Below are 24,288 nucleotides of genomic sequence, written 5' to 3' on the forward strand. Positions count from 1 at the left end.
ATCATATAAACCGGAGGGAAAATATGATACATGCCCAAACAAAAAATATAAACGAGTCTAAATTGAAAACTACGTTCAAACCTATGACTGCGTTGGATAAAAACCGCAATTTTTATACGTGTGCATGTCAAACAAATTTCGTTGTAGAAGGGTCTAAAAACAGCACAAACAACATTTTCCAAAAGAGTGAAAAAGTATATTTAAACAAAACGCATTTGACTAACAGGTCGAACAACTGATGTTCTTTAACCCTGCTGACTGCCATTGACGATTGCCAAATAAAATTGATCACAAGATGTAACAAACTGGATCTCAATATAAATTTAATACGTCACAGAAAAAAAAAGTTGTTAACTTGTGGACAGGATGTTGTGCCACAAACATTCGGTGTCAATATTTCTTTAGTACACCATATCCGGATTTCGACAATAAATGTCTCTTCAGTGATGTTAGGGATCGAAACGGTATTTGGAAGGCCAAATAAAAAGTACCCTCATTTTTTAGAGAAAGTACCCTCATTTTTAGATTAACTCTTGAATTTTAAGAGTCAATATATAGGATGAACGGATCATATAAACCGGAGGGAAAATATGATACATGCCCAAACAAAAAATATAAACGAGTCTAAATTGAAAACTACGTTCAAACCTATGACTGCGTTGGATAAAAACCGCAATTTTTATACGTGTGCATGTCAAACAAATTTCGTTGTAGAAGGGTCTAAAAACAGCACAAACAACATTTTCCAAAAGAGTGAAAAAGTATATTTAAACAAAACGCATTTGACTAACAGGTCGAACAACTGATGTTCTTTAACCCTGATGACTGCCATTGACGATTGCCAAATAAAATTGATCACAAGATGTAACAAACTGGATCTCAATATAAATTTAATACGTCACAGAAAAAAAAAGTTGTTAACTTGTGGACAGGATGTTGTGCCACAAACATTCGGTGTCAATATTTCTTTAGTACACCATATCCGGATTTCGACAATAAATGTCTCTTCAGTGATGTTAGGGATCGAAACGGTATTTGGAAGGCCAAATAAAAAGTACCCTCATTTTTTAGAGAAAGTACCCTCATTTTTAGATTAACTCTTGAATTTTAAGAGTCAATATATAGGATGAACGGATCATATAAACCGGAGGGAAAATATGATACATGCCCAAACAAAAAATATAAACGAGTCTAAATTGAAAACTACGTTCAAACCTATGACTGCGTTGGATAAAAACCGCAATTTTTATACGTGTGCATGTCAAACAAATTTCGTTGTAGAAGGGTCTAAAAACAGCACAAACAACATTTTCCAAAAGAGTGAAAAAGTATATTTAAACAAAACGCATTTGACTAACAGGTCGAACAACTGATGTTCTTTAACCCTGCTGACTGCCATTGACGATTGCCAAATAAAATTGATCACAAGATGTAACAAACTGGATCTCAATATAAATTTAATACGTCACAGAAAAAAAAAAGTTGTTAACTTGTGGACAGGATGTTGTGCCACAAACATTCGGTGTCAATATTTCTTTAGTACACCATATCCGGATTTCGACAATAAATGTCTCTTCAGTGATGTTAGGGATCGAAACGGTATTTGGAAGGCCAAATAAAAAGTACCCTCATTTTTTAGAGAAAGTACCCTCATTTTTAGATTAACTCTTGAATTTTAAGAGTCAATATATAGGATGAACGGATCATATAAACCGGAGGGAAAATATGATACATGCCCAAACAAAAAATATAAACGAGTCTAAATTGAAAACTACGTTCAAACCTATGACTGCGTTGGATAAAAACCGCAATTTTTATACGTGTGCATGTCAAACAAATTTCGTTGTAGAAGGGTCTAAAAACAGCACAAACAACATTTTCCAAAAGAGTGAAAAAGTATATTTAAACAAAACGCATTTGACTAACAGGTCGAACAACTGATGTTCTTTAACCCTGCTGACTGCCATTGACGATTGCCAAATAAAATTGATCACAAGATGTAACAAACTGGATCTCAATATAAATTTAATACGTCACAGAAAAAAAAAGTTGTTAACTTGTGGACAGGATGTTGTGCCACAAACATTCGGTGTCAATATTTCTTTAGTACACCATATCCGGATTTCGACAATAAATGTCTCTTCAGTGATGTTAGGGATCGAAACGGTATTTGGAAGGCCAAATAAAAAGTACCCTCATTTTTTAGAGAAAGTACCCTCATTTTTAGATTAACTCTTGAATTTTAAGAGTCAATATATAGGATGAACGGATCATATAAACCGGAGGGAAAATATGATACATGCCCAAACAAAAAATATAAACGAGTCTAAATTGAAAACTACGTTCAAACCTATGACTGCGTTGGATAAAAACCGCAATTTTTATACGTGTGCATGTCAAACAAATTTCGTTGTAGAAGGGTCTAAAAACAGCACAAACAACATTTTCCAAAAGAGTGAAAAAGTATATTTAAACAAAACGCATTTGACTAACAGGTCGAACAACTGATGTTCTTTAACCCTGCTGACTGCCATTGACGATTGCCAAATAAAATTGATCACAAGATGTAACAAACTGGATCTCAATATAAATTTAATACGTCACAGAAAAAAAAAGTTGTTAACTTGTGGACAGGATGTTGTGCCACAAACATTCGGTGTCAATATTTCTTTAGTACACCATATCCGGATTTCGACAATAAATGTCTCTTCAGTGATGTTAGGGATCGAAACGGTATTTGGAAGGCCAAATAAAAAGTACCCTCATTTTTTAGAGAAAGTACCCTCATTTTTAGATTAACTCTTGAATTTTAAGAGTCAATATATAGGATGAACGGATCATATAAACCGGAGGGAAAATATGATACATGCCCAAACAAAAAATATAAACGAGTCTAAATTGAAAACTACGTTCAAACCTATGACTGCGTTGGATAAAAACCGCAATTTTTATACGTGTGCATGTCAAACAAATTTCGTTGTAGAAGGGTCTAAAAACAGCACAAACAACATTTTCCAAAAGAGTGAAAAAGTATATTTAAACAAAACGCATTTGACTAACAGGTCGAACAACTGATGTTCTTTAACCCTGCTGACTGCCATTGACGATTGCCAAATAAAATTGATCACAAGATGTAACAAACTGGATCTCAATATAAATTTAATACGTCACAGAAAAAAAAAGTTGTTAACTTGTGGACAGGATGTTGTGCCACAAACATTCGGTGTCAATATTTCTTTAGTACACCATATCCGGATTTCGACAATAAATGTCTCTTCAGTGATGTTAGGGATCGAAACGGTATTTGGAAGGCCAAATAAAAAGTACCCTCATTTTTTAGAGAAAGTACCCTCATTTTTAGATTAACTCTTGAATTTAAAGAGTCAATATATAGGATGAACGGATCATATAAACCGGAGGGAAAATATGATACATGCCCAAACAAAAAATATAAACGAGTCTAAATTGAAAACTACGTTCAAACCTATGACTGCGTTGGATAAAAACCGCAATTTTTATACGTGTGCATGTCAAACAAATTTCGTTGTAGAAGGGTCTAAAAACAGCACAAACAACATTTTCCAAAAGAGTGAAAAAGTATATTTAAACAAAACGCATTTGACTAACAGGTCGAACAACTGATGTTCTTTAACCCTGCTGACTGCCATTGACGATTGCCAAATAAAATTGATCACAAGATGTAACAAACTGGATCTCAATATAAATTTAATACGTCACAGAAAAAAAAAAGTTGTTAACTTGTGGACAGGATGTTGTGCCACAAACATTCGGTGTCAATATTTCTTTAGTACACCATATCCGGATTTCGACAATAAATGTCTCTTCAGTGATGTTAGGGATCGAAACGGTATTTGGAAGGCCAAATAAAAAGTACCCTCATTTTTTAGAGAAAGTACCCTCATTTTTAGATTAACTCTTGAATTTTAAGAGTCAATATATAGGATGAACGGATCATATAAACCGGAGGGAAAATATGATACATGCCCAAACAAAAAATATAAACGAGTCTAAATTGAAAACTACGTTCAAACCTATGACTGCGTTGGATAAAAACCGCAATTTTTATACGTGTGCATGTCAAACAAATTTCGTTGTAGAAGGGTCTAAAAACAGCACAAACAAACATTTTCCAAAAGAGTGAAAAAGTATATTTAAACAAAACGCATTTGACTAACAGGTCGAACAACTGATGTTCTTTAACCCTGCTGACTGCCATTGACGATTGCCAAATAAAATTGATCACAAGATGTAACAAACTGGATCTCAATATAAATTTAATACGTCACAGAAAAAAAAAAGTTGTTAACTTGTGGACAGGATGTTGTGCCACAAACATTCGGTGTCAATATTTCTTTAGTACACCATATCCGGATTTCGACAATAAATGTCTCTTCAGTGATGTTAGGGATCGAAACGGTATTTGGAAGGCCAAATAAAAAGTACCCTCATTTTTTAGAGAAAGTACCCTCATTTTTAGATTAACTCTTGAATTTTAAGAGTCAATATATAGGATGAACGGATCATATAAACCGGAGGGAAAATATGATACATGCCCAAACAAAAAATATAAACGAGTCTAAATTGAAAACTACGTTCAAACCTATGACTGCGTTGGATAAAAACCGCAATTTTTATACGTGTGCATGTCAAACAAATTTCGTTGTAGAAGGGTCTAAAAACAGCACAAACAACATTTTCCAAAAGAGTGAAAAAGTATATTTAAACAAAACGCATTTGACTAACAGGTCGAACAACTGATGTTCTTTAACCCTGATGACTGCCACTGACGATTGCCAAATAAAATTGATCACAAGATGTAACAAACTGGATCTCAATATAAATTTAATACGTCACAGAAAAAAAAAGTTGTTAACTTGTGGACAGGATGTTGTGCCACAAACATTCGGTGTCAATATTTCTTTAGTACACCATATCCGGATTTCGACAATAAATGTCTCTTCAGTGATGTTAGGGATCGAAACGGTATTTGGAAGGCCAAATAAAAAGTACCCTCATTTTTTAGAGAAAGTACCCTCATTTTTAGATTAACTCTTGAATTTTAAGAGTCAATATATAGGATGAACGGATCATATAAACCGGAGGGAAAATATGATACATGCCCAAACAAAAAATATAAACGAGTCTAAATTGAAAACTACGTTCAAACCTATGACTGCGTTGGATAAAAACCGCAATTTTTATACGTGTGCATGTCAAACAAATTTCGTTGTAGAAGGGTCTAAAAACAGCACAAACAACATTTTCCAAAAGAGTGAAAAAGTATATTTAAACAAAACGCATTTGACTAACAGGTCGAACAACTGATGTTCTTTAACCCTGCTGACTGCCATTGACGATTGCCAAATAAAATTGATCACAAGATGTAACAAACTGGATCTCAATATAAATTTAATACGTCACAGAAAAAAAAAAGTTGTTAACTTGTGGACAGGATGTTGTGCCACAAACATTCGGTGTCAATATTTCTTTAGTACACCATATCCGGATTTCGACAATAAATGTCTCTTCAGTGATGTTAGGGATCGAAACGGTATTTGGAAGGCCAAATAAAAAGTACCCTCATTTTTTAGAGAAAGTACCCTCATTTTTAGATTAACTCTTGAATTTTAAGAGTCAATATATAGGATGAACGGATCATATAAACCGGAGGGAAAATATGATACATGCCCAAACAAAAAATATAAACGAGTCTAAATTGAAAACTACGTTCAAACCTATGACTGCGTTGGATAAAAACCGCAATTTTTATACGTGTGCATGTCAAACAAATTTCGTTGTAGAAGGGTCTAAAAACAGCACAAACAACATTTTCCAAAAGAGTGAAAAAGTATATTTAAACAAAACGCATTTGACTAACAGGTCGAACAACTGATGTTCTTTAACCCTGCTGACTGCCATTGACGATTGCCAAATAAAATTGATCACAAGATGTAACTAACTGGATCTCAATATAAATTTAATACGTCACAGAAAAAAAAAAGTTGTTAACTTGTGGACAGGATGTTGTGCCACAAACATTCGGTGTCAATATTTCTTTAGTACACCATATCCGGATTTCGACAATAAATGTCTCTTCAGTGATGTAAGGGATCGAAACGGTATTTGGAAGGCCAAATAAAAAGTACCCTCATTTTTTAGAGAAAGTACCCTCATTTTTAGATTAACTCTTGAATTTTAAGAGTCAATATATAGGATGAACGGATCATATAAACCGGAGGGAAAATATGATACATGCCCAAACAAAAAATATAAACGAGTCTAAATTGAAAACTACGTTCAAACCTATGACTGCGTTGGATAAAAACCGCAATTTTTATACGTGTGCATGTCAAACAAATTTCGTTGTAGAAGGGTCTAAAAACAGCACAAACAACATTTTCCAAAAGAGTGAAAAAGTATATTTAAACAAAACGCATTTGACTAACAGGTCGAACAACTGATGTTCTTTAACCCTGATGACTGCCATTGACGATTGCCAAATAAAATTGATCACAAGATGTAACAAACTGGATCTCAATATAAATTTAATACGTCACAGAAAAAAAAAGTTGTTAACTTGTGGACAGGATGTTGTGCCACAAACATTCGGTGTCAATATTTCTTTAGTACACCATATCCGGATTTCGACAATAAATGTCTCTTCAGTGATGTTAGGGATCGAAACGGTATTTGGAAGGCCAAATAAAAAGTACCCTCATTTTTTAGAGAAAGTACCCTCATTTTTAGATTAACTCTTGAATTTTAAGAGTCAATATATAGGATGAACGGATCATATAAACCGGAGGGAAAATATGATACATGCCCAAACAAAAAAATATAAACGAGTCTAAATTGAAAACTACGTTCAAACCTATGACTGCGTTGGATAAAAACCGCAATTTTTATACGTGTGCATGTCAAACAAATTTCGTTGTAGAAGGGTCTAAAAACAGCACAAACAACATTTTCCAAAAGAGTGAAAAAGTATATTTAAACAAAACGCATTTGACTAACAGGTCGAACAACTGATGTTCTTTAACCCTGCTGACTGCCATTGACGATTGCCAAATAAAATTGATCACAAGATGTAACAAACTGGATCTCAATATAAATTTAATACGTCACAGAAAAAAAAAAGTTGTTAACTTGTGGACAGGATGTTGTGCCACAAACATTCGGTGTCAATATTTCTTTAGTACACCATATCCGGATTTCGACAATAAATGTCTCTTCAGTGATGTTAGGGATCGAAACGGTATTTGGAAGGCCAAATAAAAAGTACCCTCATTTTTTAGAGAAAGTACCCTCATTTTTAGATTAACTCTTGAATTTTAAGAGTCAATATATAGGATGAACGGATCATATAAACCGGAGGGAAAATATGATACATGCCCAAACAAAAAATATAAACGAGTCTAAATTGAAAACTACGTTCAAACCTATGACTGCGTTGGATAAAAACCGCAATTTTTATACGTGTGCATGTCAAACAAATTTCGTTGTAGAAGGGTCTAAAAACAGCACAAACAACATTTTCCAAAAGAGTGAAAAAGTATATTTAAACAAAACGCATTTGACTAACAGGTCGAACAACTGATGTTCTTTAACCCTGCTGACTGCCATTGACGATTGCCAAATAAAATTGATCACAAGATGTAACTAACTGGATCTCAATATAAATTTAATACGTCACAGAAAAAAAAAAGTTGTTAACTTGTGGACAGGATGTTGTGCCACAAACATTCGGTGTCAATATTTCTTTAGTACACCATATCCGGATTTCGACAATAAATGTCTCTTCAGTGATGTAAGGGATCGAAACGGTATTTGGAAGGCCAAATAAAAAGTACCCTCATTTTTTAGAGAAAGTACCCTCATTTTTAGATTAACTCTTGAATTTTAAGAGTCAATATATAGGATGAACGGATCATATAAACCGGAGGGAAAATATGATACATGCCCAAACAAAAAATATAAACGAGTCTAAATTGAAAACTACGTTCAAACCTATGACTGCGTTGGATAAAAACCGCAATTTTTATACGTGTGCATGTCAAACAAATTTCGTTGTAGAAGGGTCTAAAAACAGCACAAACAACATTTTCCAAAAGAGTGAAAAAGTATATTTAAACAAAACGCATTTGACTAACAGGTCGAACAACTGATGTTCTTTAACCCTGCTGACTGCCATTGACGATTGCCAAATAAAATTGATCACAAGATGTAACAAACTGGATCTCAATATAAATTTAATACGTCACAGAAAAAAAAAGTTGTTAACTTGTGGACAGGATGTTGTGCCACAAACATTCGGTGTCAATATTTCTTTAGTACACCATATCCGGATTTCGACAATAAATGTCTCTTCAGTGATGTTAGGGATCGAAACGGTATTTGGAAGGCCAAATAAAAAGTACCCTCATTTTTTAGAGAAAGTACCCTCATTTTTAGATTAACTCTTGAATTTTAAGAGTCAATATATAGGATTGATAGAAAGCAAATATTGTTACAAACTAAAACCAAGGTAAACACATTAATCATAAGATAAAAACAATGAAACAACAGAAACACTGAAGTGCATCAAAAACAAACGATTATTCTGAAAATGTTGACTGGTGATACTTTAAAAATACATTGTTCTTGACATAAGACATATTGTTTGTTTCACGTTGTGGTAAATGAGAACAGAGATGCCTATAAATATCACTACAAAGTCCCAATACTATTAATAAAACTGATGATTTTTCTTTAAACTTGATTTTACTACCGTCAATCTTTGTTTCTCTTACTATTGACGTCATCAGAATAAACGTTTACCTACCGAACGATGTCTTGATAATTGAATCTTGGAAAATAAATGTATCTGTTTTGGTAATCATAGTCTATAGCATACACAGAAGTACTTCCTAGCTCTAACAGTACAGTAGCACTATAGGTATCGAAATCAAATTCCATTATTCGAGAGTTGGTTGAAAACAAAAGTTTTCCCGAATAACCTGAAATAAAACCATACGATTAGTATCCTTATTATTTCATTAAATCCTATATTACAACAAATAAAATAGAATAAAGTCATGACTATAGCTTTTAATTGCATTATGTTAATGAAGATAAATATCGATGGCATACTTACTGCTAACCTGCATTGACTTTCTTCTGGTTGCTGTCGCCCCTTTTTATGAATAACATTAAATGATAATGGACAACTAAACATTTTTTTAAACATTCCTGTATTCATATATTGTCTGTTTAGGTAAAATTGTTGCATATAAAACACACAATACAGTTAAACAATATAACCATAACACAGTAACCGTTTAGCTTACAAATGTACTCAACTTTTGAATTTCAAATCTATCAGAATTTTATCTGTAATACAAACATGTATTTAACATGTAGACATTGATACCTTTTTAAATGTGTGATGCACGTTTATTTTGTTTATAAAGAGGTTGGCAAAACGCATGCCAACACTAAGGATCTTGAGTACTTGACTGGTGTACCACATTGTCAGGGTCGTGAGTTTTGTTGATGAAGAACACAATTGCATGATTTAGTGATTATAAAATAACAAAACCGTTTTTTTTTTTAATCTTGATTTTACCATTCACATATGCTATAAAGGTGAAATGGCAAATTTAACATGTTTTGACAACACAACATTATTTTAGTTAGTCGAGTTCGTTTGTGAATGGAACTAGACACGATATCAACGCAGCCAAAATGAACGAAACACAACAACGGACTGAATGAAAATCGTTACAATAACGAAAAAAAAATCGGGACTTTTAGTGGTTCAGCAGCCGTATGTTTTTGTTAAGTTTAAAAACAATATAACATATACATAAACCATATTAAAAAAATACAAACTAATGACGCAGTATTGTGTCGTCATTGTGACTTAGCTACTTTAAAAAACATATATAACAAGGGTTGATTGTATTTTTCGCGTTGAAATCTCTTTGTCATTATCTTCGTTTCTATATGTAGATATAAACTAGACTTTTGTTTGTAAACTTTATCCTTCTATTAACTTTAAAATGATAAAAAGTCACTATTCACCCTCATTACCTACACGTTTTATAATGATTTAATAGAAATCGTGTCCCATAAATACAAAAACAATCACTTTTATGAGGCATACATACGATTTCAAAAGGGTTGCTAGACGTGATCAAAAACTGTTTTTTTTCTTAGATCAGTTCTAAATTAACTCCATGATGTCGTTATATAATTGTATGCTATTCATGTATCCTGCCTATGAACAACAAATGGCTAAACCATGGCAAGACCACACTACTATTTTTTTGGAAATTATCATTTTGCATTTACATTAGCATATATTGGTGTAAAATATAATTATGCAAACTCCCTCGAGATGCATACACATATTGTCATCTAAAGCATACACATATTAACCAGTACACATATTTATAATTAATGTTAACATTAACATTTATTATTCCTTTAAAATGAAATAAAGTAATTAAATATGATTGCCAATGAATTAATTTCCATAAATTGGGTTGTTTTGGTTTTAGTTTTATTTCGGTTTCTTTTGGTTCGTTCAATGAAAGTGCCAACATCAAACATACGCAAATAAATACCTTGTATAATTTGACAACACTATATAGTTTTTACTTTATTGTCGATTATCGAACACAAATTGAAATAAATATCAACTATATGGTCACTTTTATAAATTTCCAGTTAACGAAAGTTAGATTTTTTTTCAAAATAATAAGGATTTTCTTATCCCAGGCATAGTTTACCTTAGCTGAACTAGCACAACTATTTGAAATGTTGGGTCCTAAATGCTCTTCATATTTGTAATAGATTGCTTTTACATTATTTGGATCTGAGCGTCACTGATGCGTCTTTGGTAAACGAAACGCGCGTCTGGCGTATACAATGTATACTTCTAGACCTTGTACTTGTTTTGTCTATTTATACATGGCGCTTATTTTGACATAGGACATTCACCTAAGTATAAACCTATACCTGTCTTTGTTATTGATGCAAATTGGTCTAAAAGACCAAGTTCAGGCATGTTTGTAAAAACTCTACATGATAATTAAAAAGCAATAAATTGGTAAAATTTGTTTTAAAATATGAGATACATTTGGTATGACAAACTTTACATTCGCAATATTCACTCCAAACTTTTGTGAAACATTTCATATATTCGTTTCAAATGTATAGCTACTTTACAAAGTTTACAAAATTGATATCTGCTAGATTTATTGATATGCGTTGATAAATATCCAGGATGCAACACTACCCGTAGATAAATACCAAGGATGCAACAATACCTGTAGATAAATTCAGTAACAATAATTAACATCAACTCATTCGTATCATCTTCGTTGTATTCAGAAAACATGAAATAATTCAGTATATAAATTTAGATAGCGCTCTCAAATTCATACACTACCGGTTTTTCAATACTAACTTACAAAAGCACGTACTGTAAATACATTATGAGTTCAATATAGCTAAATAATAGTTCAATCTAGAATGAATTTGTAAATACAGTACAGTAAATAACAAAACTTAAATAATGTCAGTAGAATGCAGTGAAGTAACACACTTAGATAAAACAACATGTTGTCTCCCATGTTCTCCCATGAACCGAGTTTTATGTTTATCAATTGATGGGAACCTTACTAATTTGGCTTTAATGTAAAATATATATAATGTGATTACAAACTTTATAAATTTGTAAGCAATAACAATGCCTGTTACCAAAATATTCAGAATACCTACACTAGAGAAATATTTACTATGATCTCTAATTGGCATATAAAACCTATTTATGCATTTGTAAGTGGCATTTACAACCCGCTATAAACAAGATCATTGTAAATAGAAATTTGGCTATACTATCAATAATGTCCTTGTTGTTCTGAAAATGATTGAGTCATTTACAATTAGTATCAATATTTACACAATGATCTTTTTTTATTATTGATCTGTTTTACAGTTATCAGCTTTATTAAAAATGTTAAACTAAAAAAAGGAAGGTGTAGGTAACATTTAGAAAGCGATGAAATACTAGATTGAAGAGGTGTCCTTTTCCCCACGGTATATATTGTTGTATATTTAACATCCCGGTGTTTGTCTTACCTTATTTTATATTTTACTTTTTATTATCTAATGTGTCAATCTTGTCCAAAACATTAATTTTTATTTAAAGAAAAGACCTGTCTTTGAAACATCATTTTTTGGGGGGAAAGCATAGCAAGAACAATTTAAGGTAGGATAAATACCAGTAGTCAATTATGTATCCGCAAAGACAACTATACAAAACACAAAAGAGCCTAGCGACTTCCGAATTTCATTATATTCATCAAATCCTACCAAGGTGTGTCAAACTTGATTAGGGTTTCTAAATGCAACTACACGAGGTCGAAGATACGTTAAGAACATTACCTCATAGGTCCTGTAAAAACTGATCACCTCATGAAAAATTACAGAAAAGTGAAAAGATCGTAAATATTTATTGAAAAAAAAACAATGAGTAAAACGAGCACTAACACTGTTCTGTGTATGGAGCCCGCCGTTTTAATTGTCCATGTAGCAACTTTCAGATTATGTGTTTTATGAAAACGCCTGTACCAAGTCAGGAATACGACAGCTGTTTTCCATTCGTTTGTTGTGTTTTATCATATGATTTTGCCATTTGATTAGGGACTTTCTGTTTTGAATATTTCTCAAAGTTCAGTATGTTTATGATTAATGTCTGAAAACATCATCGACACTTCATCTATTTTGTTTAGTTTTCATTTTGGAAAATGCAGAACATTAGTTTTCAAACACACGTTTTCCAGGCGATTTCGTATCATATGGTCATTGTATTAACTTTAAACGAAACGAATAATGGTTTATGCAAAAAAAAAAATTAAACTATAAAATCTAAAAATATTCGTTTTAAAATACTACTAATTCGTATGTGTTGTTACTTAAAATATGTCCATCTGTTTACTTTCACAAGTTCATGCTCGGTGAAATAGACTCATCATAGATACCAGGGCTAAATTTTGTATATACGCCAGACCTTGAACTCTGTAAATCAAACCTTTCGATACTTCTGTGTGTACATAAGTACAAAGTTTCCACTTATTATAATCACAACTTAGAGGCGTCTCTTAGTCTACCAGCATGTGTTAAAATAAATCAATATCAATATACAATATGTTATCAGAGCGATATCGTTTTGTAATAAATGAATAATTCAAAACGGAAAGTCTTAAATCAAATGGCAAAATCAAATGATAAAACACACCAAACGAATGGAAAACAGCTGTCGTATTCCTGACTTGGTACAGGCATTTTCAAATGTAATAAATGGTGGATCGAACCTGGTTTTATAGCGATTAACCTCTCACTTGTATGAAAATCGCATCAAATTCCATTATATTTACAAAGATTCGTGAACATAACAAACATAATAAATAAAATTGTCAACATAGGGGTACAGCAGTCATCACCATGTTGCAATCCCAATCAGAACAACAACAATTGTATTTAACAAAGACGCAGAAAAAGCATACATCAACTTTAACAACCACGTTCATTGCTTACTTATTTTTGTATTCTAAATCAACCCATACAGGACTGAATGGCTTGGTTCAAATCACCTCTTGTATTAATATGTAATACCGCGTTTTACTTTAGAATTTAAACGTCACACAGGTAGAGATATGAAATAATTTTGTCGTTCAAAGTATTTTTTTACGATTAAACAGACAAGATACTTTCAGACATAATAACACAGTTGAAGTTGAGATTTTTTCACTTAAAATTCAAATATTAGATGTACGCTCATGTATTTGGTGTTTTATATTTAAATAAGGTAATGTTTCTTTAATGTCAAATAGGGTAGTTTTACTTTGAATGGGATAATTAATGGGGAACATTCAAATCCTTGGGATATACGTAAAACTATTAACAACATGGCGATATATAATAACAAAAAATAAATATTATGGCACTTGTTACAGATAACATGCTATTCTATAATTACTCCCTTCTACATTGTTTAGTAATCTTGAGACACACAAAATATTACGTGTATGCTTAATGATATTAGCTTATTATTTCGAATAAGAAGAAGACATCCTGGCAAACTGTATATTTAAGCCGACAACATTTTGTATTTTGTTGCAATGTTGCTGTAATTTATATCATACAACTTATCTTGAGTTACCAAATGTATGATTTATGATACTAATATATATTTAAATTTATAAAATACAACTATGGCCAGTGTTGGTTGATGTGGACATCCATTTCTGGTATACACACCGTTGTGCGATACAAACATGAAGATTACTATCTTCAGCGGCAATTCAGCTTTTTTATGCAGGAGAAATGAAATTAAACCAACCATAACGTCATTTATCATTTAATTTGTATTTCTTTTCCCATGCTTGTATTTACTATCATGATTGTCTTGATATAGGATTGCTGCTCAGAAAGAAGCTTTTAAACCTAGAGTTCCAAATGGTGAAGTTGAAATCGTCCCTTCGTAAATTTTAGGACGCCATCACGAGTGGAATGTGACCTTCTTAAATTGGACTCTTTAAAGGATTTGTTATAATATGAACAACACGACAGGTTTCACATGTGAAGCAGGATCTGCTTACCCTACCGGAGCACATGATATTTTTTAAAGTAATATCAGAAAAAAGATGTATGTTCATCCAGATACTGAATTAAACTGTTTTGTGTATATTGAGGAACAACACAACAATTTTCTATTTGTTATAATTCAACTGCGTGTAGAGTAACCCAACTACTAGTTAATGGTTAAACAGGTGTGATGCAATCGGAGTTATTTTGTTATAACTTTGTACATAACTTGTTTCGAAGTAAACTTCAGTAGCCACAAGATACCTCAAAAATAGATTACCGTAGGCAAAAATTTGGCAACACTTTTGGGAATATTTGGTCCTCGATGCTCTTCAACCATGTCAACCTCGTACTTTATCTGACATTTTTTTTTTCATTCGAACGTCACTGATGAGTCATTTGTAGACGAAACGCGCGTCTGGCGTAAACATAAAATTGATTTATTTAAAAATATGTAATGATCCTATATTTGTATTGAGATAACCACCATACTTGGTGCACATGTTCAAAATATCATTTTAAAACTCATCAACAATGCCAGAATTAAAAGCTGTACCTTGGACGCGTATTTCGTTAAAAAGAATCTCATCAATGATGACTGAATCAAAATTGAAAAAAGGCAAAAATTTTAAAGTATAATTCTCCTGTATTAAAAAATTCATATTATTTCATAAAATATCTTAGTTTTTAACAGGTTGATTTTTTAAATTTGGCCGACGTTAATGAAAATTCATGGCACTTTTTTGTGCTGACTACTGCGTTAGTGATACCCTCAAGGAATAAACCTTCAACAGCAGTGACGTTGACCCAGTAGCTGTAAATATACTCATTATAACAGTTTTTTAATTATAAAAGAAGGTCTTATAGCACCGTGATAACAATTTTGTACATACATTTAGCGGTTTTACGATTGTGTTCTATTCAGGCGCATGTTCAAGTGATAACCACAATGATCTTTGTGGAGTCGCCAGCTTTTTAATGAAAAAAATCAAGTGATGTCTTGTTCATAAATAATAATCTGTCTTTTAAATAAACCTTTTCTTTTTGTGACTATTATCCTATTGTTCATACATGTGTGACAGTTGCAATAAAACGGCAAATTCAAATTATTGTTGTCTTGCGGTCGTAATTTTTCCGGTGAATCAATTATCAATTGTTTAAAATCTTTTGCCAAAAAAATACTATTGTATGTCAAGGCAAGACAATTATCTTAGACACTTGGGATAATGACAGTTGGTAAATTTTGTTTGCATGGAGAAAAATAAAAGGAAAAACGATATGAATGCAACCAGACTTAACGAAAGGCGCGAACGTTAATAAATACGAAAATACAGGACATGTTTAGTATTTTGGTTCAAAGTTTGAAGAGGTTTGTCAAACCAGATAACAAATGAATATGTCGTTTTGTATCATGATTTCGAACGTTGAAATACTTTAGAATATGTTTTATTTCAAATAGTTGAAAGAGTTGCCGCATTGATTCGACATACACAATATGGCCCATTGACAAGATACTGTACACCCTCATTAACCATACATGGTTTGTTACTAATTATATATAAACGATGTCCACCTAAGGCCGTGTTCACATTGACCTAAATTCGGTGTGGTGTTAGTGTAACTCACACGTAAACTAAACACAATTACGTTCCCATTGATAAAACTCAATGTTTACATGTAGTTTAAATCATGTTTTATCTACACACAGTCGATAGTCAATGTAGGCCTTGTGTAGGTTAAGTGTACACAAAACTAGGCGTTTAGAACATTAGTTTTACCGTGTATATATTTAAGGAGGAAACTGTTTTTGAGTAAAATTGATATTTTTGATAATTATTAGTATTATAGTTTTTTACAGAAATTGTTGTCTAAATTTTACAGATTTTTTGTTGTTGAAAAAAAATCACGTACATTAATAACCCCTGATCAAGACTCAAAGCAGCATCATTGCCGAACTCATAAGGCAGGAACCAACTGATTTTCGGGGGGGGGGGGGGGCTATTATAGTTGAGTATAAAACATAAAGGCAAGGGGGTGGGGCTATTATAGTTGAGTATAAAACATAAAGGCAAGGGGATGGGGGTGATGAGCTATGGATTTTGTTTTGGAAACAAAAAATGTTTCCAGTTTTTGGCCCTGAGAAAAATTTGTTTGTTTCACCATCAGCTGCCACTATATATAATGCTAAAATTGATTTCGACTTGTCACCAAAATTTGTCCTGAAAAAAAAAACAATAGCCCACGCCCCTCTTTTTTTTCCCGCGTACGTTTTTATTCCTTTTTTTTCGATGCTGGTGATCAAATACATTTTTTTCAATATTTAACACTATAATGTATGGGGAATTGATTCAGAATATTTTTTTAATCATCTGTATGACCATTTAAACACAAAATAAAATTGAATTTTGATGTCGTCACTTTTACAGTTTTATTTTTATGAGGGGTCGGACAGATACCTGTCTCCTTTCGCCCGTCCCTCTTCTCTTGTCTCTCGTCGTAAAACCTACAAAACTAATTAATGGGAAGCTAATTTCAATAGAATTCGATCTATTATATTGTATTTGTATGGATTGTCCCAATCTTGTCATTTCACAAGATAGACGTGTTGTTATTCTGCTTCAAGAACCCCATAACATTTTTTCATTGATTGTTAAGTTGACTCTTTCATCGAATTTGTAATTCTGAGGCACGCCGTTCCCGATTTTTTTTTAATGTATAAATACAAATTATAGAAACGTAGAATTGAGTAAAAAATGGCACATTTTTGTGACACCTTTACTCAGTTTCGTTTAAAATGTTTGGAATTTACATAGTGAGTCATGTGTTTAACTTTTAGAGGATGCATATATATATTCTCAAATAGTTTCAAAGAATTTTTTTTTTACGAATGACAGAATGTTGAAGTCTTTCCAATGTAGAGTTTGCAAGGTTTTTCAGCTAATACGCACACAACCCACACATTCCACACATTTACATCACTCGAAGTATATGTTATTTATTAGTCACTTTTACAACTGACGGAATGTTGGTATTAGTATTTTTTACGGATATATTAAAATGTGTCTTTCAGACACAACTATTATAGTGTGTCGTCGTGAACATGTCTGAAGTATTTGCCACCGGACATTTTACAACCTCTAATCAAACATGTTGTAAAATGTGTCTCTACACATGCACAGACTCACTATAAATTCGGGAAATTGTTACTTAAATTTTACGTTTTGGTATTTCTCTGTATATAAGAGATCATACTGAAGTAGTGACGAAGATCGGAGTATGTGTATGAGGTCGTTTTCTGAATTTTTCGTGTCTGTTCTCTACCTTTAGTTTGCGTAAAATGTATACTTTATGCTTTAAAATAGTTTATGTTTATGCAATAGGTGCACCATCAGTTTCCCATGGACGCATTATCCATTTATTTCAAACTCTAACGTATAATTTCCTTCTGTAATGCATTTGAAACGGAATTAAATTACTGTGGTTGGAGGGTATCCATAATTAATTTGTATTTGACGACGCAAATTTCCGTTTAACTGTCTTTCATACGCATCGACAGTAAAACTACACTTGCAAACATCAAATCGCCAATTGACGTTGGGGATTCCTCAACTACAATGCTGTTTCTTCTTTTTGAATGTATACGGCTCGTCATTTGTATTCCCCGGTCATCTTCTGTTTCGTTGTTCATCATGTCCATGAATAGGAGCATGTACTCTGTTTGTTTGTTCAAATACACCAATTCTGAACATCATGTGTATCAATTGGACAAATCATACCAGCAATTTATCTTTCCCCTGCCTAGTAATAAATATTTCATCATATTTGAATAACAGTTGTTGATGTTTCGATTTGAATGAATGACATAAACACAGCTGCTGTAGAAGACTTTACTAGTCGAAACTGGTGTTTTTTTCATCCAAGTACTGCATACAAACAATTTACCTAACATGGGACAATAAAGCAATTGTCATACTTTTAATGGCAATTTCAATGCTTTCCTAAGATACAAAATATTACAGTTTGAAGCACTGAAAGAATATAAGACTTAGTGTTTCCTTCGAAATCAGAGTCGTTTACATGTATTAGTACACAATTATGACCAAAGTTGAACACCTCCCCTTCAGAGTGGGACGACATCAAAAGTTCAATGTAGGAATAGAAATATACTTAATTCACATAGTTTGTTCACTGACCCCACCCTTCCCTCTCTTAACTTAAATTGGGGGGAAATGATTGACCAATATGAATATATGCAAAATCGATGTAAAATCAACAAAACTTTTATCCCCCCTCCCTCAGACTATTTGACTAATGTTCGTTATCCTACATTAATCTTTTGATGTTATATCTAAGTTAATTACTATTTTCTCTCATTGATTATGGTCAATCCAAAAATGTTACAAGACAAAGCGATTCTTTGTAAAAAGTTAATATTAAAGATGACTTTTTCTTGGTAGATCAACAACAAAAATATTTTTGTGTTTTACAGAAATGACAAGATGAACATATAACGCCAATTCTCGTAAAAACGAGTTACGGGACATACCAATATTATTAGCTCATTGTAATGCAAATAGTAAAATATTTAGGTTCACACTTTAAACAAAAACGGTGGACCCGGAATAGGGATATTTTTAGCTTTTTGTTGCCATGGCAACGTTTTTTTTAACCAAAAAAATAACAAAATTAATTTTATTTATAGTTTTTTTTTTATGATTTCTAGAATTATAATTTATTATTAATGAATGGTCCACATTTATTTATACATATTTTATTGAGTTTTATTTGGGTAAAGTCACTTGCATACATTATTATTTCAGAGGAATTTAAAATCCAATTGGAATTTTGAGCTTTTCACCTGAAAAAAACGGGAAGGGCGATATTCGATTTGTTTTCAATAAATGATTGGGTACCCCTACGTGACCAAAATGAAGTATCATATTAGTATAATACTACTAAGAGAAAATTAAGGTTTCATGCAAACCTTACCTTAAATAAGAAACAGTTACATCACAGAAACCAAATACCTCCTAAATTACTGTTAACAAGCATTATGCATTTATTATGACATATTAATGTAAATAACGTCCTGAAATTGTATATAATATACAAAATTTAAGCGAATAAATAATGAATTTAGCTATTTACTATCTAGATTTCTTGAATATGTGGACATTTGATATGCTGGCCAATGACACAAGTATCTACCAACGTAATGAACATTATTAAAGAGAAACTTAAACGTAGACAGTGTGAGTTATTTATATATAAAGCTATCTAATACAATATAATACGTTATACAAAAATACTCACATGATGCATGCAGTGTGGAATGAATTAAAAGACACATACACAACCAAACGTATACCTCCATTGCACTAGGATTTCCACAAACAGTATTTGATTGCTGTTATTACCGTGAATCATTTGGCTTTAACATCAAAAGAATAATGTTTTTATGTATGCGATATATTCTTGCATGTGAAATTTTTTCCGGTATATCAATTATCACTTGTTCAAACCTGTTTTAATAAAATTTGAATTTTAAGTCAAAGTAAGATTACAATCATGATACTTGAGATTTTGACATTTCAAAAAGAAGTTACTTTGTTAATTTTTTGTATCCCATAATTATAAACCCAGTGTACATATAGATGATATATTTTTTCATTAAAAATAAATTTGAAATATTCCATTACAATCGGGGATATAACGAAGGACCGAACAAACCACTACCGAAATACCACCTTTTATAATAATCGGGTTGGTCATTCCTATTTAAAACTCAGACTGTAGAAGAGTTGAAAAACAAACACATTAGAACATTTAAATTGTAACTGCTATTTGAGTTGCATGTACACAATAACACATTGTTTTCTTCTTTATGATTTCAAGTATTGACTTATGTATGGTAAAAAACACGTTAAAAGTCACGGTTAAACTGTATTTTGTAATGCATATTTTTTTTTAACTCTTTTCACGTGTTATATCATTGTGTCATTCTGATTATTTATATAAAACGTTGAAACTATTGTTTTACTTCTACTTAATGTATTGTGGCAACATACAACTGAATAGACCCTCACAAATCTAGTAATACCATACTTCTGTATCTATATTATCAAACAATCGTGGATTATTTTTGTTTGTTTACCTCAACATGTTGAGGATTTAAGATTAAAAAAAAACATTTCTCTTCAACCAAACCTTTATATAATAATCTGCATTGGAGCAGTCTAGTGTTGTAAAGGAGTAAAATCAATGATGATCATTTAATTTAATCTTGAATCATACAATTTGTATCTCTGTAGTGTAGTTTTATTTAATCTACATTGAACACAAGATCATACTTGAAGATGTATTGAGAGAAGTATACCGCTGTTCAATATTCAATTATGCGAAGAAAAATAATATCCGAGTCGCAAACCAAAATCAAGCGAAACCCATCAACTATGAAAAGAAAACAATGGATATCGTCCAAAAACTCTGACTTTAATCAGGTTTTGATCGACATCATTACCCCAATTCCATAAAAAGGTAAACAATGTAACAAACAATAGCCATGATGATGCTGTGTCGACGTAAACACGAGATAAAAATCAACACAAAACGACATCTTAATATTGGTCTGTTAATACCCATGCTACGTCAATCTTTAGTTACCGAAATATTGCTTAATATTTGTTGTATCTCCAAGACATATGTAAGCCTATTTTTATTGACCACTTTTTATGTATGTCACCCTGTATCTGCATCACTTCTAACCAAAAAAACAAAAAAATATTCACTTATATGGCGTTTGTAGAAAGTCAAAAATATAAATTCACTCAAAATTACGACCATTTTTATTTCATAAACCATTTTTTTTAATTGTATTTCCAGTGCTGTTTAATAATATGTTGACTATATTTTATCAGCATTTTTTTTTACCTTATTTTATTACTTCTGCAATATTTGTTTCATTTAAACAAAAAACATGATGTGTAAAGGCTGTAATTTAAAGATATAATAAAGATATGTTAACAATGTTTTAACAATATCACTCATTATATTTATTTTGAACTTATTGCAATTTGACGAGGTTAAGTTTGCATTATTTGTTTGTTTTCAATCAAACAAAAGGCTAAAAGTAGATATCCTGTGAAATTAATTTTAACAGGATTTTTTTTAATTTTCTCTCAGTGGTATAGAATATTAGATTACACTGATGATACAGATTAAAATATTTTTTAACACGAAATGTTTTCTGCGTAGTCAATCTTTGCTAAAGGAGTTGGTCCAGTAAGATCCCATTTTGGCCCCAAAATATGTCCGATTTAGAAAATTGTTAAATGTAAACTTTAAGTTGTTTATTGGAAAGTATAATGCTTCTGATACATAAACATGGGCTGTTTTTGACAATACAATGCACATCTATCGGGTAAAAGCATCACAAAGTTATGCTAAATTACTGAAATCTTCATAATTCTAGCATTTTAGTTAGATTTCAGACGGTTTCCGTCTGAAATGAAAGTGGCCGCATTCGTGTTCATTTTAAATATTGACATGTAAAGTGTATTTGATGATAGTACATAACATATATAAAGGTTGAGGATGAACACGGATGTGACCACTTTCATTATTGACGAAAACCATCTAAAAATGACATTGCTTGGCATATTTGATAGATTTTTCATATTTAAGCTTGCATCAATGCTATTTTTATGACTAAATCAGTTAGAATATTTAACATATAATTATTGAATCAACTGAAATAGCCACTTAAGGGTGCTCGCGGGTCTAAATCATTTTTGTTTATTCAATATAAGATTTCTCTAATGTTTTCTATAAATGAACTTTATCTTATACTTGATAGAAAAATAAAGATATATTAGTGTCAGTTTAAAGTGGAAATGAACAATTTATAATTCGTATATGTCAAAAAAGAATTCCAAAAATTTGAGATGTATGACATTATTCGTAACATTTTGATATGCTGCAAACAAGCAATCAATTATTTCTGTTAAACAAATCAACAAACACAATATTTATTGAAACAGTTGACTTACTATTTTTTGTTATTCTGAGGCGGTTTCTTGTGATCGATGTTTGTGTCCTTAACGGACAATTTTTTCCAAATGATTCATCTGTAAATGATGTCTTGCTGCTTTTTATAATATTCGAATGTTAGGTAAATTACTGATATTCATGTTACTTTTAACTCTATTGACTTGGTGATTTTGTTTATATGAAAACAGATTTCACAATAAACAATGATAAATAATTTTTGTATTGAATCCAATTAAAAGGGTTGAAATAAAAGGAACACTTTTTATAAAAACGTTCAATGTTTACAGGAAAAAGTTTGGATGGTCAGTTCATGTGCTATGATGACGAGTATGTGATGATTTTACTTTGAACTTTTCGTTCGATTCACATTGTTTTTAATTTTGCACACTGCTAAGTTCGATGTTTTCCAATGTGGACACAATGTAGATTGATATAAGATTTATCAGACCAAGTAAGGTAACCGATAGCAGGCAATGACTGTTTCTGTACTTATGTTTGCATTGAGTAGAAAAGAACGAAACACGATATTAACGCAACCTTATTGAACGAAAGACGAAAACGTTATGCATACAACACGTTATAAATCAGAAAAAAAAACCAGAAAATGTTAAGTGATCCAAAAATCATATTATTGTTGAAAGTTTGAAGACGTTTAGCAAACCAGATACCACATAACGATATATACGATGCAGTTGTGTATCTTGATTTCGAACGTTGCGCATTAACAAATGTTTGAAAACTAGTTGATAGTGTTCTCGCGTTGATTCGAAATACAAAAAATGAAATCTTGTAAAAACACTATTTACCCTCATTATGCATGGATGTTTTTAAAGATAAGATATACTCAATGTCAAATTAATACAGGACGCACACTCAGAATTGAGAAACTTGATTTGAAAATGTTTGTATATGAATTCGTATCTCAGTTTACATCAATATGCTGTTAAATTGAATTTGATACCCTTCATTTATCATTTTGGAGATAACACCTCCTAAAATATTGAAAGAAATCATTCTGCATTTATAATAATATTTGTGTCAGGTAAATTTTCTCTCTTGTCCAAATAAAGACATGAAAATGGATACCAACGATGGGAGTTCATTTGCAGAATATCCAACTCCAGATTTGTGAAAAGGTGATTTATTAAGAATATCATAAAGCAGTATACAACTGACAGTGATGGACAGTTATGTCATAAAACAAATCTGAATAAATGACAACAATTGCAACGGTGGGGAATAAATACCGCCATGATCCCTAAGTTCCTGGGTTACTATATTTCTTGCCATATTTCTTAAGCGTAATATATAAACATTAGGTATGATGACAACTTTCTACCGACGTCCATATTGGTTGGGCAGAAAGTTAAAAGTGAATAGCTCCCTTACGAACAATTCTTTGGTATCTCTAAAGTTTGCCATTTCAACACAATACATTACACAACAATACTCATATGTTGCATGGAGTGTGCCACTAATTGCAAAACATATACACAACCAAAATTTTACCTCCATTTTGTTACCTACGGATTTTCACTAACAGTATTTGATTTCTGAATCATTTTGCTTTTGTATCAACAAAAT

The 24,288-nt window shown here is 31.8% G+C and overlaps 2 protein-coding genes across 2 annotated transcripts in view; both read right to left on the bottom strand.

The window, feature by feature from the left end:
* LOC134684233 (low-density lipoprotein receptor-related protein 8-like) overlaps positions 1-20,079 on the bottom strand; it is a 36,183-nt gene extending 16,104 nt beyond the window's left edge. Inside the window, exons 1-2 of the mRNA XM_063543496.1 lie at positions 19,969-20,079; positions 8,843-9,017 (exon numbers count right to left, since the gene is read on the bottom strand). Coding sequence (XP_063399566.1) covers positions 8,843-9,017; positions 19,969-20,029 — 236 coding nt within the window. The 5' untranslated portion in view covers positions 20,030-20,079. The remainder of the gene's footprint in view (positions 1-8,842; positions 9,018-19,968) is intronic.
* The window catches only part of LOC134684236 (low-density lipoprotein receptor-related protein 6-like), an 828,684-nt gene that overhangs the window by 532,379 nt on the left and 272,017 nt on the right, over positions 1-24,288 (bottom strand). The window lies entirely within an intron of this gene.

This window comes from Mytilus trossulus, chromosome 9 (assembly GCF_036588685.1).
Source record: "Mytilus trossulus isolate FHL-02 chromosome 9, PNRI_Mtr1.1.1.hap1, whole genome shotgun sequence".
NCBI classification, from domain to species: Eukaryota; Metazoa; Mollusca; class Bivalvia; order Mytilida; family Mytilidae; genus Mytilus; species Mytilus trossulus.